Source organism: Oenanthe melanoleuca, chromosome 2 (assembly GCF_029582105.1).
Source record: "Oenanthe melanoleuca isolate GR-GAL-2019-014 chromosome 2, OMel1.0, whole genome shotgun sequence".
NCBI classification, from domain to species: domain Eukaryota; kingdom Metazoa; phylum Chordata; class Aves; order Passeriformes; family Muscicapidae; genus Oenanthe; species Oenanthe melanoleuca.
The window spans coordinates 47,326,856-47,342,197 of NC_079335.1; the positions used below are offsets into that span (position 1 = coordinate 47,326,856).

The window sequence follows — 15,342 nt, forward strand, 5'->3', positions numbered from 1 at the left end:
AATTAATGTGTTTCACAAAGTAGAAAAGGGACAGACTGGCAGCATAAGCTTTTGATTTTATATATACATGTCCTGATTCTGTTAACCACTGTGCAAACTCAATGGAATTCATCTAATTAATCTAAATTGATAATTACGAACGAGGTCAAGCTTCTTACTCGTGTATTTTCAGCAACAGTAGCATTTAGGTTCATGCCACACATCTCAGAAACCATAGTTAAAGACAAAATTAACAGGATCTTGCTAGATACTCAGTATTATAGTTAGTATTTATATTTACTTAGTATACCTAGACATCTGAGCTTCCTGACAATGTTTACATGTGACTGCAGCGAGCTGTTTTTCCTTTAACAGAAAGAACATGAGGTTCTCTTGGATATTTATAATACATGTGCTGTGTCTGAGGGGCCACCAGTGTGCACCGACGAAGCAGGAGGAAATGAATCTGCAGGACAACCTCAAGCGTACGTATGCTCCTCCTGCCAGGGTGGGCTGGAAGCCCCTGGGCCAGCTGGGCAGTGCCTTTTGAATTCCACTCTCACTGGCACCAACAAGCTCCACTTGCATCTGTGGAGTTTAGAAACCATAACAAAGCTGATTGCATGCCTACACATACACACACACAATATGAAGATAAGAACAAGCAGGATGAGAAAGTAAAGGGATTAACAGATAAGCATCACCTGCCAAAAAAAAAGAAAAAAAGTATTTACAGGATTATTTTTATAGGTTATTTGTTTCTTTGTATATCATCAGAATATAAACCAAACCCAAAATTCAATTCAACAGATTTGAACTATTTTGTTTGGTTCAAATAATCTTTGAAAATATTTCTTCTACACTTACATACTTCACTAAAAAGCATGGCTTTTACAAACAATGGAAATAAAATTACTTAATTTAGAAAATAGCAGCTATTCTGCATGCACACACAGCTCTAAGCATGGCTTTATTTTGTGGATAGAAAGAGGATCAGCCATTAAACAATTCTGTTCTTCTGTCTATGTTGACAAGATTTCTGTAATAAACAAACAAAAAGTTAGGGGTGAGGAAGAAAGATATAAAGGAAGAAGTGAGTGATGTGTTTTTGGCAGTCTCAGGGTGATATGGTTTTACTTGTTTTTTATAGTTCCAGTGATAGTCAGGGTATTTCCACAAAGAAAACACATCAGATAAAGGATAGGCAATCATGCAGAGCTTCAAGGTGCAACGCATGGGCCAGCCCAGGTTTTCACCAGAACTCCATGGTCATTACTTCACAGGTAGTCTAGAAAATGAATTTTTATGAAAACTGGTTAAAGGCTCTTGTAATCTACATTTTCACAATGTTGAGGGAAGCTGTCATGGGCTTCTACCTGATCAAAGATAACTATAAAGGTTATGTCATTAAAAAACCAGAGTGATCCTTGGAGCTATCCACAACTCAGGATCATGCCTTGTGCAAACTGATGCACTGCTTTGGGGGAGCTGGGGGACAGATTCAATGGTCTCCAAAGTACCAGCCTCAATTGTTCTGGATTTCAGTGTTCAGCAGTGAGACAGCTGAATATATATTTTGAGTTACATACAGATGATCCTTGCAAAAGCTCTGGGCCAGATTCTTATCTCATGGAAATTGTCTTGGCTCTGTGTTAATCAGCATTTGCTATCTCAGATTTGGATCTGCCACTGTAGGGAAACATACAGCTATTTCATTCTTCTTCATCATCAGTGCATGACAATTTGCAATAGTGTTAAAATCTGATTAAGTCACTGTATAACTTGGCTTTTTTTAGAATTATCTGAAGTTGGAGAGAAGTATGTAGATGAAGAGGTAAAGAAAGCTTTGATTGGTATTAAGCAGATGAAAATTATGATGGAAAGAAATGAAGATAAGCACATAGATCTGATGAAAACCTTGAAGAAGAGCAGTGAAGAAAAAAAGGTAACATATATGCATATGAGGGGTTTTAATGTTTATTCTGGGAAGGATTTAAACCAAATTGTATGTACAAAACAAGCAGCGTACATCTTTCCATGCAGTCATGGAATTGAGAGAAAATTTGCTTCTTCCCCTTTGTCTCACTAGCAGAGGAAAATTTCACATACTGCTTGTTTCTAAAAACCCCTGCTTCACTGAATTCACACCAAGGCAATTGCAGGCCACTGTAGAACAGTGTTGTGTGCAGAAGGTCCAGCAGCTCTGCCCTCCATGTCTCTATACTCCTGGGGACACTAGATGTTTTCCAGCTTGCTTGGCAAACTTCAGACCTGCAGAAGAACATCAAAGCCACAAATGATAATGTGCTCTGAAGAAAGTACAGTGAATCAGGGAACTTTCCAATGTCTTAGTGCAATGCCTAGGCTCAGAGCCATGCGCTGCATGATCTGAAGAAACAGAGGTTTACTGTATATTTCCAAAAATACAAATATCCTAACTTTGTTTCAATGAAGTTGAAGGAAAAATCCCTCCTGGCCCAACATCTGGTAGTTAAAGGATTGGTATTAGCAGGACAAAAAGTACCTGATAGCTTTCTAACATCTTAAGGAACACAAATGCACTCCTACAGTCAACACTCTTGTTAGATCTTACTGGATGATTTCATTTACACAGGACTTACATCCACAGTGAGAGTTCATAAAACACTGAATAAATGTATTAGAAAGATCAGAAAATAACTAAGCATAGATTACAAAAATTGCAGTTACTGTCTCCACTGAGCACATTCTGACAGAAGTTTTCTTTTATGTGAGTCTCTTCCCTATTGGAATGCTGACAAAAAAGGAATAAGCCCCAGCAATTAAAAGGTTTCTGTCATACTTAGAGATAACTTGGAACACTGGAAATCAAAACTATTAAAATATGATGCAATTGCAGAGAGAAGCTGATGATGTGCAATCTACTTCAATAGGAAGAACTTTTCTTTTTCCATTGTTAAGTCTATTCCAAAAATGCTGCTTCTGATCTGCTCAGCTTTGTGCCCTAACTGATGAAGTAAATAGAAGCAGCATTCTAAAATGCATCTTGTTGCCCTTCAGTATGGAAGGAGTGCCTCACACTTCCACAAGGGCAGGAAAAGATCCCCTTACTACAGCCTTTTGATTAGTACGCTCACAAATAGCAGTTTTATACTTTTATATATTTCTGCATTAGATAGACTTTATGGCAAGGACCTATCCTCGTGAAATATCAGTCTCTTAAAGGTAGAGAAAAGAAACAGAAAATGACTATTTTCTCTTCCACTATTTGTGGGACAGATGAATACTGTTCAGATGATATGGAGAAAAAAATAACACGAGTTGAACACATGACCATGTGGGAGGCTGAATTCTTACACAGAATGATGTGTCAGTATTTTTCTTAACATCAAAAATCCTGTTAGACTATAGAGATCCATTTGTTTCTGTAGGCTGTGCCCCCTGAGAGAACAACATCAGAAATATCCTATAAGGAAAAGGTTTTCAATTTTCAGTTCCCTCCATATGTGACTGCAGCTGAGAAGGCAACCCACCCTTAGTGGTTAGAGATTAGCAAAAAAAGGAACCATAAATAGCCAAAATTAGTGATGAACACTGGGGTATGTACTTAGAATAATAATCTGAAAATTGCCCTCAACTGAATCTTTTCCCTTACTTAGCAAGCCTTGAGACTCATGGATGAAGTAAAGACAAGACTGGAAGAAGAGGAAAGACAATGCCAAGTATCCTTGAAAAATCTATGGGATGAATGTGAATCTTGTTTAGAAAGTACCTGCATGAGATATTATACAACTTGCAAACATGGTGTGTCAAGCTTTAAGAGAAAGGTAGGAAGAAATTTTGTATCTGGAGTTCACCCAAAGTTTTAGAGCCAGCACATCTTATTTTCTCAATGTCTAGGTCTGCCAGTTATATCAGCTTACTAAAATTAATTTGATTTGGAGGGTCTGGAAATATGAAGTTATATAGTAGAGATTACATGTGATTATGGTTGTGGAATGCTGAGCCAAAATGAGTTCAGTTGCACCCTGGCAAGATTCCATGGAAACTGATGACTCCCCTAACTCCAACAGACTCATTCCAGATATGCAATGTTTTCTCTCACAGTGGGACTCACATTAAGATGCTCCATACCTGTTTGTGAAAAATACCACATAGGTTCTTTATTCTCCATCTGAAAATCAGCAAAGTTAAAAGTTTAGATGTACTTAGCAAAATCACTTACTTATTACATAATTATTTCCTATATTTATCTTAAATAAACTCTTTAAGTAAAAAAAAAAAGCTTTAAAATGCTTAACCCCATATAATAAAGAAACCTGTCAGCAAAGAAATTCCCCTAATTATACTAGAAAGAAAATATGGTTTCCTGACTGGCCCATTATTACTACAAAATTTAACAATTGTAATCACTTTTTTTTTTTTTTGCTTGGGCATACACTTTAAGTGCAACAAACTTCTGAAGCAAAACTGTAATTGCTGCTTCTAAAACATTAGTCAGACTCTCCAGCTTTCACCCCCTCCCATGTACTAAAATACAGTAACTTAAACACGGTGTTTAGAGCAAAAATTTAATATTTGTGCATAGATTAAAATGTGTGAAATATTAAATTTAAGACTATTTGTCTTAAATATACTTATATAGAGAGGTACTTTTAGCTTTTTAGATACTGCTGATGGGTACCTCATATATATGTTTTGGATTTTCAAGAGTCTCTGGATGCTGCAATTACTGCAGTAAAAGTTATATACTGAATTGTCACTGTCTTTGACCCTCTTGGTAACTTCCTCCATGAGTTATTTGGTTTATTTGAAGCATTCAAAGTAAGAATTGTGTTGTGACCTAAATCATTAAAAAAATAAAGAAAGAAAAGAAAAGAAGACAAAGATGATAGCTGTGGCTGAGGACACACAGACAGCAGGAGCAATACTGACTTCTGTTTAACACTTCACTTCCTCTAGACTAGTGGTCAAATCAAGCTGATGATTTTTTTAAATTAATATATATAACTGTCTTTATCTATATGTCTATCTGTCTGTATCTATATGTGTGTGTTTTAGCAGGGTGCTTCTTCACCCTTACCTGTTTTCTAGTGCCATGGAGTGTGGCCAAAAAAACACTCAATTGGCTCCGGCCAAAGTCATGCCTTAAAGCAGGGAGTGGGGAACAGTGGCTGAGGCCCAGGAACTGGAACCCTGTCATAGCAGAATTGACTCTTGGCCTCTTACATGGTAAAACCAGGGACTCAGAGCCACTGCTTCATTGATTTTGATGGTTTCCATTTGCACAAGGAGGTGAGGATTTGCCCAGTGGTGAGAGAGGGCAGGCTTTTTACAAATCAAGGTGAGAACAATCACCTTCTGTTCCCTACACTGCACAACAGAAATGCATCTCACATCTTTACAACATAAAGTCCAAGCTGTCTGTTGGAAGAAACCTGAATGCTGACAATACCATTGAGCCCTCACAGAATAAAGTCTGCAACAAGCAGACTTTTTACTCCAGATCTGATTTGGAACTAATGATTTAGATTGAATGCACTTCCCCTCTTTGGGGTCTAGTGTCTTAAATTACTTCAGAGAATATGCTGTGTTGGCAGTTATTAAGAGGGCATTATTTCTATGAGTATTTGAAAGAGAAAAATTAGAGACACTTACCTGAGAGATGAGAAACCAATCACTTCTCTGTCTCCTGATCTGTCTCTTTCTTATACACAGGTTGAAGATTTTTTGAGGAAAATACCTCCACTCGTATTTACTTTCCATAAGGATCAAGGAAGAGACATCCAGTCTAATGAAAAGCCTGAGAAAGAGGATACCCAGCTAGTAAAGATGGAAAATTTATTTAGCCAGCTATTATCGGATATGGGCTCAATATTTGACAGAAGTTTCATTTTTTTCAAGCACATGCAAAAAGAATTTGACCAGTCTTTTCAGACATATTTTATGTCTGACCTGGACCTGAGTGAGTCCCCCAGTATGCCAGCTTTACCTGAGGTCACCACCAGAATTGAAGGCTCCCAGAGAGGCTGGGGCATGCCTGGCTTCTTACAGATAGTTTTTGATTTCAGCAGGACGGTGTTCGAAGGCGTCAGCGAGGTGATCACCGACGCGCTTGATGAATACAGAGATTACAGAAGAGATGTGCCAGGACAAACCAAAGGCAAGTGTGAGGAGATGAAAACTGACTGCACTGTCAATGACATCAACCCCCTAGGGATGGCTAAACTACAGCGAATTACTCAGTTTCCAGTATGTGAGTGTGAGATACGTAAGGAAGCTCTGGAGGCTATGGGTCAAGGATAACTATCATTTAAGTGAACAAATAAAAGTCACCTAGAAATCTCAGAGAAATGTTGCAGGGGGACTTAGGGGTCCCACACAGCCTGATTTTCATGGCAACTATCAAAGCATTTGCAGAAGCTCCTCAGGAGCACTTAAATTCAGGGTGGATGCAGGTTTTCATAAGGCTGACTGACAGATTTAACCTCAGAATTTGTCAGGATATGATTGGTATCATCTCTTATTGACATGGTCACCAATTCTAAAAAATTAGAGTAATTCTGTGAGATGTCAAGGCATATCCCTGCCCCTGCCAAATGATGCTAAGTTCAGCTTGACAGCTGCAAGTCCTGTTCCAGGCTACAGCAGCAATGTTATTTGACAGTCAAATACCAGCCAATTAAAGACCAGCCACCAGGTTTTCCAGTGACCAGAAAATTCTAGGCATGCCATTGCTGATGACACTCAGTGAAGGAAAAGGAGCATAGCCAACTTTTAGAATACAAATAAGCCTATATTTGACTCTTTCAAATAGGACAAATTCATGCTGGTCCTTGTCTACAAGGAAATCACAGTGAGCACAGTGAGCTCTGAGTGGCAGGTGACATAAACATTGCATGATCATCAAGAAATACAAAATTAAGTGACTCTTCAACAGCTTTAATTTTTTTTCAATATCATAAGCCATGTTACCTCAGAAATAAGCTTTGGTACTGTGCTCTCATTTAACTGTATGTGATTATGAAACATCTTGACTTCTAAGGGTCAAAAAGATCTCAGCAGAACTCACATGTTGTAGAAATAATGTGTAATAATATTAGCAATTGCTTGGTTATGTCTGGGGAATATGCTCTTAAGCCTTTATAAGGGAATATACTACAGCAGCATGAATTCCTTGAAAGAAAACATCATTTGAATCTTCTCCTGACTTCTACTTTTTAATAACTTATTCCTTTTATTTGGGGGCTGAAGGGGGGGAAGCAGAGGGGTAGGGAAAGGGATTTATGCAAAATGCTTTGGATTAAGGGCAAGAAATTATATTCCAGCACTCAGGCTGGTAATGAATGCATACTTATAAAGACTCTAAGTTTAACAGCAGTCTAAAAATACTATGACTTCATTCTAGATCCTGACAGAAGTGGCATGTTTTCAAAAATTGTGTCAGGGCGCCAGAGACTTCAGTGCGGGGAGCTCCGGGAGAACTCCTCTGGATGCCCACAGTTTCGTGAGAGATGCCAGAAATGTCAAGACAATCTTTTGCATGGTAAAATACTATTTTCCCTTTTTTTTTTTTTTTTCCTGTAATGCATTGATCACTGGTTTGTAGATTTTGAGGTTTTAATTTTCTACTTGAATTAACATTCAGTCACTGAGTTTTTACTGTAGCTACGGCTGCAGTAACCATTCCTCATTCCAGATGCTTTCAATTAGCTTTCCCCACTGTCTCCACAGAGTGTCAGTATAGCTCAGTTGTTAACATACCGCTGGTGCTCCAAAGAGACGTCCCACAGCCTATAACAAAATATGCAGGTATTTTGTTAGAGCTGCCACCCTGCAGAGGAGCAAGATGTCAGGCAGCAGCCGATCCTGCCTGGGTGCAGCAGTGCTGAGCAGAAAGTGAGGAGAAGCTCAAAGTCCTGACAGTTGCTTCTCCTGCTGACAACCAGGTGTAACCTCAGCTATCATTCAGCTCCTCGCAAGGAAAGCAAGTGCTGAAGAGCCTGTAATTACTTTTAGTTGAACCCTGTCTGCAAATAGAACTGACAAGAAGGGCAAAAAGGGGACTTCATGTCTGTATATAAAGAGATGGGCAGAGCTCTGTTGGTACCATCCATGGGCACCTGGAAAACATTCAGGCTGATGACCTAGAACTGCTGTCAGGACTCCCACTGCAGCATATCTGTCTTTCCAGAATTATTTAGATCTTAAAATCCAAGGAATATGCTTAAACCTAAATGTCTTCAGTATATCTCTAGTGTGGCAAACATTTATGAACAATGAAACTCTTTTAAAAGAATATTTGACCACTTATCTTTTTATCTACACCCGTGTATTACAGATATCAGTTTGTTACTGCACCATCAGCTTGAAGGTGCCCATTAATAATCAAATTTGACAGAAAAAAATCAAATTTTTACAGAGCAATTATTGGACATAAATTTTTATTGTTTAAAATCCATATTTTAGTAAAAAAACCCCAGCAATCTTCAGTTCTGAATTTGTGGCAGATAGTACTGGTCTCATACCACCCTATTGTAAGATAAATATTAGCTCTTAACACTCAACAGGAATACAAGCTTTCTTGTAATAACCTCTATCACAGAATCATAGAGTAGTTTGGGGTCAAAGGGACCTTTACAAGCCATCTAGACCAACCTCCCAGAAATCAGCAGAGACATCTTCATCTAGATCATGTTGCTCAGAGTCTCATAGAACCTGACCTTGAATGTTTCCAGGGATGGGACATCTACCTGCTCTCTGGGCAACTTGTTTCAGTGTTTCACCACCCTTATTGTAAAACACTTCTGGCTTACATATAGTCTAAATCCACTCTCTTTTGATTTAAAATCATTACTTGTCCCCAGGGTCTGATAAAAAGCTTGTCCCTATCTTTCTTACAGGCACCCCTCTTCCCACAGGGTGCAGTCCCCCAAGGACAGGCTGCTCCAGCCTGGAACCAGGGCCCCCCCTCTCCACTGGGTCTCCCACTGGATCACAGCCTCCTGCAGGCATCACCTGCTCCAGCATGGGCACCTTCCAAGGACTGCGGGTGGATCTCTGCATCCCCATGGATCCCCATGGGCTGTGGGTGGATCTCTCATCCTCCTGGATCCCCATGGGCTGTGGGTGGATCTCTGCATCCCCATGGATCCCATGGGCTGTGGGTGGATCTCTGCATCCCCATGGATCCCATGGATCAGGGCACAGCTGCCTCACCATGGTCTCACCACAGCCTGCAGAGGAATCTCAGCTGTCTGTTGCAGCTCCTGCCCCTCCTTCTGCACTGACCTTGGTGTCTCCATGTTGTTTCCCTCCTCCTCTTCTCTGACAAGAATCAAAATCCTATAACTTTGATTTTCTTCTTAAATATGTCATCACACAGGCATTACCAACCTCTCACTGGCCCAGCTTTGGCCAGCAGTGTGTCCATCCTCAGAGCCATCAGGAATTGGCTCTGTTGGACACAGAAGCCATATCTGTGTCCACCCTGGTACCTAAAACCAGGCTGTGCCAAACCAACACAGCAGCTCAGCCCTGGATGAAATACTTCAGGGATCTTATGAGAGAAGACAGGGGGACAAAATCACCTCCCTCAAATGGCTGGCCATGATTCTTTTGATGCAACCAAAGGTGTGTTTGGCTTTCTGGGCTGTGAGCACTCATGGCCAGCTCATGCCCAGCTTTTCATCCACCAGCACCCCCAAGTCCTTCTTGGTAGGGCTGCTCTCGATCTGCTCCTCTTCCAGCCTGTGTTGATAGCAGGAGTTGCCACAATCCATGTGCAGCACCTTGCACTTGTCCTTGCTGAACCTCATGAGGTTCACCTGGGCCCACTCCATGAGCTTGTCCAGGTCCCTCTGCACAGCATCCCATGCCCTGGTGTGTCAGCCACACCACCCAGCTTGGTGTCATCTGGGAACCTGCCAAGGGTGCACTTGATCCCCCTGTCCATGTCACTAATGAAGATATTAAACAGTGCTGGTCCCAGTATGGACTCCTAAGGGACTCCACTTGTCTGTGATGTCCATCTGGGCATGTAGCCATTGACCACTACCCTCTGGATATGACCATCCACACAACTCCTCATCCACCAAACATTCATCCCCCTCAAATCCGTATCTTTCCAATGTAGAGAAAAGGATGTTGTGGGGGACTGTGCCAATGGCCTTACAGAAGTACAGATAAATGACTTCTCTAACCCTTTCCTTCTCCACTGATGAAATTCCTCCATCATAGAAGGCCACTGGTTGGTCAGGCAGGACTTGTCCTTAGGGAAGCTCTGCTGGCTTCATGCCAAACCACCTCCCTATCTCCCATATGTCTCAGCAGAGCTTCTTGGAGGATCTGTTCCATGATCTTTCCGGGCACAGAGCTGAGGCTGACAGGGTGGTTGGCAGTCCTCAGGGTCCTTCTTACAACCCTTTTTTTTTAAATCAGTGAAATATTTCCATTTTCCCAGTCACCAGAGACTTCACCTCTCTTCACCTCATAACTTCTCAAATACCATGAAGATTGGCGACATCAGCCAATTCCCTCTGGACTCATCAGGTCCCACAGACTTAGGTATATTAAGGTTCCTCATGTGGACTCAAAACTGATCTTCTCTTACACAGAAGGAACTTAGTTCTCTCAGCCCCTGCCTTGCACTCTATGTACCTGGAATAGATGCATAATGGAATATGAGCCAATAAAAAAAATCCATAATGTGTAAGAAGACTATTAACTATCTTATTTAGCATTAACAGAAAATCTATTGCCATGAAATGTGATGTAAACCTTATACTATATGATATAAACTTGGAAAATCACTTTAATAAAACAAATGGGATAATGCATTCATTTAGTCACTGAGTCTAAACTAAATCTACCATAGTAAGTCAGCAAAAATTATTATTCTTTTTTCAGCATTATTTAAAGATCCATCCAAACCATGCCCCCTCGCTAGACATTTTTATACAGTTTTCACTTCTTCAGACAGAAAAGATGAAGTACAAGACATAACACTGTCTCTTCTAACAGATTGCCCAAATGTTCCTGAGCTGCACATAAAGTTTGATGAAGCCTTTAAGCTGGTTAATCTCTCAGGGGAGCAGTATGAGCAGATCCTCCAGGTGGTTCGGCATCACACAGAGGACACTTCCTACTTGCTGAACAAAATGAAAGAGAGATTTGGGTGGGTGTCTGAGTTATCCAACATGACCATCGGACCAGAAAACATTTTCAACATAGTTAAGGTAAGGGTTGTCTTCCAAAGGGAGCTCTTGCTGCCTTTAACCTGTATTTTGCTCATGCTTATGCTCCTGGGGGTTGTGGGTGTTTATACACATGTAATGTTTGGGTCAACAACCGTTCCTACTCATCTTGAATTTGTGTGTGCTTGGTAATCCCTCTATGAGCTGAAACTCCTGAGATTAGAAACTATTTTCCTCTAAATCCTTTTAGTCTGATGGATGGCTGACAGGCTCACCTGAATCACTGTCTGATAAGAGTAAATTGACACTAGCAGCTTTGACTGGCCTCAGATTACCTTCACAGATAAATTGCACTGCACCAGTCATGAACACATCCATACTGGATTGATGACTGTCTACCTATCTATGTCTGTACTTATATATTCCAAAGTTCAAAGAAGGCAAATGTTATACAGATTTTAGCAGCAGAAGCTGCACATGCTTGACAGCATCAGTCAATATTTCAGTAAATACACAATGATTAATTGTGTCTCACACACAAGGATACATCCAAGGTAAATTCAATCCATTTTCCTGGGCAAAGGACAAATCTTACTCTCTCTTCTAACCCAGAAATCCACTCATATATAGTGAATTACTACTATTACTACCAGAACTTTATACAAAATGATGGCACAATCCACCAAAAAAAAAAGCACAAAATAGGAACAGGAGACAGGCACCATTTCCCAACTGAGTCTGAGATATCTGCTCTCGGAAAATAAAGCTACAGAACTAAGTCAGATTTAGAAAAACACACAGGAATGAAAAATTCAATCATACAAATGTTGTATTGAACTTAGTGGGACAGCTGAGAAGTTTTCATTAGGGGAACAGAAGTTCTTTTTAGATGTAGCTCATGGTATAAATATTAACATGCAGCTCTTTAATATGGTCTTGGCAGTGCCATGTCAGCTCTTTCCACCACCTACATTCAGACACCCACTCTCTTTTCAGAAGAAAGCAATTTAAAGAAAGTCGACAAGTCTAAAATATTCCCCTATTTAATCTTCCCCAATTAAAGAGAGTGGGCACAGTTGGTATAAACAAAACTGAAAGCAGTTTGTAGTGTCTAAAGTACTGATCTCTTCTAGGTGGTACCTGGGGATCCCTCCAGTAAAAATGAAACTGTGGTAGATGTGAACATTCTGACTTCACCTACTTTCACCATTAAAGTTCCTCCCAACTTAGATCCCAAGAGTCCCGAGTTCGTTGAATACGTAGCTGGGAAAGCACTTCAATTGTATAAGCAGAATTTTTAAGTGGTAAGTTCATTCTTTCAGCTTTCACAGAGTACACACTTATTCATAAGAGGTGTTTACATTGCAATAAACTGTAGTTGGCACAAGATTCAGTCATGATGTATACAAGACTGTCTTCTCAGAAAGGACACACTAGCATTATGGAAAACACAAACAAACACTCCATATTCTAGCCTGCAAAACACAGACATGATGATATTAAATGATTTAAATTACTGAACTGTGAAATCCTCAATCTTTAAGTAACAGCTGGGAAGAAGTAATGTGATTATAAATATTTCTTTGGAAAAGAATTGCCTCACAACCACAGTCCAGTTTCTTGGCATCAAAAACCATGTCTTTGTGTTCATTCATCATGAATGGACTGGAATTACCATTATTCATTATGGTTTGGAGTTTTTTTTAATTTTCAGTAGTGTTTGAGAGCATGCTCGTACTATTTTTGATGATAAAGGAGTGCAAAGTGAGAATCACCCCCAGGACTTGGAAGAGGTGTCTTGCCATAACATTTCTGCATTAGCAGTGAGATGCTCAGATTAACAGTGTTTATTAATAGAGGGTGCAGTTCAACTTGCAGGACCATGCACACGAAGATCCTGCCCATGGCTTCAACCATTTTTGTATAAAGGACACACAAGAAGCCTCTCTCCTTGTTTAAGATATTTCAGGGAGAGGAAGGAAGAACCAGCAAGAGAGGCAGGGAGGAAAAATGCTTCATAGTCTCTAATCTACAGTGAATTTCAAGGAAAGGTGGAATGGTTTTAGGTGGCATCACACTGCTGTGGAACTTGTAAACCACCCTTCCCTGTGTCTCCCTTCCCAGGGGACTCTGAGAGGCACAGCTTTAGGGGCCTCCAACTTTCAGAGTTGTGTCTTCCAGGGGAACAGAGCCACAAGACACATGAGACTTTCAGTCTCATGTCACAGATCACTGCAGTGTCCCCAAATCTTCAGAGAAGGACCAGATTTGGACATAATTTCTCTTTAGGCCATAGCTGATTTGCTCAACTGAGCAATTGAAGCATAATCTGCACACAAAGAGAAATCTCAGGAGGCAGGGAAAGAGCATTCAACATTAACAAAGTAGATGAAGAAGATCTCAGCATTTGGTATTGAATCTGTTTATTCTTTTGAGGTCAGCACAATTTTTGAGCTGATGAAAGAAATCACTCCCATCAGAGAGGCTGAGGTAGGCTACAGAATTTAGACAGAATAAACCTCACCATGTACTTTCCTTAGGCAAATGTTGGTGAAATTACATTTTAATACTTGTATGAAATAAAATGCTCCAACACTTTCTCTACAATTTTTCTTCAAAATTCTCTGTAATTTATATGCAGCTATAAATATAAATGATAAACATTCTTTCAGATCATGGAATACTAATCTTCAGGGCCTAATGATGGCAAAAATTATTTCTGTAGTTTAATGATGATTTTTAGTCTGGATTTTAGTCTGATTTTCCTGTGGATATCTCTTGTGTAGCCATTTCATACCTCAAAACAGTAAGCTTATTGATTTCAAAATCATGCCACCATTTTACATTCAGTTTGTACAAGGCTTAGAGTACATGTAAATGTAACAGATAAAAAAAGTTAAAGCGCTACAAGAAAACTGGACAAATTAAGTACAGAATGGGAGAGAAAAAAATGTTTCTGTCTGATTTTTATGTTATGCATGTTTCTATAGCAGGACACTGATACATTCCACATATATTTATTTTTCTAACATAGTTTTCTCCATTCAAAATCAAAATGTATAATCTTTCTTTTTTTTTTTCCTCCTAGGAAAGAAGTGTGAATTCCTTCTTCCTGAAATAAAGAACATGCTCCTTAGCTGAACTACCCCTATGCTCAATATAGCTAACTGTTAAATTATTATGGTTAAAATAGTTGCATATAAATTAAATGTTGCTTAGTAAATACTGTAACATATAAGCTATCCACCAAAGACTGTAGAAATATTTAAACTCAAAACCAAATCAATTTCAATATTAAGTTATTTAAATAAAACATTATTTATGTTGTCAGTGAGGTAATCTTTGTAACAAGCTATGGCTCTGGTTATGCAAAGATTTAAGGACATAATCTACTGTAAGCATAAAAGTAATTTCTTTTTGCTTATTTACATTCAAGCACATTCTTAAGCCTTTTCAAGACTGATCCCTACAGATGTTACACATTCAGCTAAGTCTGAATCAACCAGATTTCCATCTGCATGCAGCATATTATTTTGCAATGAAAATATTCAATTTCTCCTTACAGTTGCTTTTGATGCTTATTGTGTACATCAAATGACTTATCTGAATATGCACTAATGAGTAAGTCTTCTGCCTTTGGCATTTCTTGCAAACAGTAGTTTGCCTCTGGAGTTTATTTCTTAATTAATTAACAGCCTTTATCAGTAAAGAACTTTGTTTCTCCCTAAATTATACACATCAGCTTTCAATGGTATTTGTAAATTATAATAAAGGTTAAGAACTGATATATCTCTCAGCTAGAAGCAGAGCTCTAGGTGATTTGGTATCATTCACCATGCACAGCTTTTCTAAGTATTTTTTTTGCACGCAGGTATATGCACCATTTCCAACTGTAGCTCTGCTAAATAAATCATGCTAATTTCAAAGTGTACAGAAACATCTGTATTAGATATGAACAGAGAAAAATATCCACACCCATACTTACACTTTGTATTCTTCTTTACTTCTATACATATGTGTTAAGTATAACATTTATACAAGAAAAAACCCATTTCGTTCTTTTAATTAGTGGAAAAGGTTATTTTCTGCCTGCTGCAAAGGTAGTATTTTCTAACCCACAGTCCTCTGTGCTCCCTAATTTCTGTTGTACATACCCGTATTTCAGGCCCTAATCATGAGAGATTATCAG

General features: G+C 39.3%; 1 protein-coding gene across 1 annotated transcript; it reads left to right on the plus strand.

Moving 5' to 3' along the window:
- The first annotated feature begins 361 nt into the window (after window positions 1-361).
- CLUL1 (clusterin like 1) lies at window positions 362-12,454 on the plus strand. The gene is made up of 7 exons (XM_056484810.1): window positions 362-464; window positions 1,776-1,924; window positions 3,618-3,785; window positions 5,677-6,121; window positions 7,367-7,504; window positions 10,981-11,195; window positions 12,287-12,454. Exons 1-7 carry the CDS (start codon window positions 362-364, stop codon window positions 12,452-12,454), a joined length of 1,386 nt encoding a protein of 461 aa, XP_056340785.1.
- The last annotated feature ends 2,888 nt before the right edge of the window (window positions 12,455-15,342 follow it).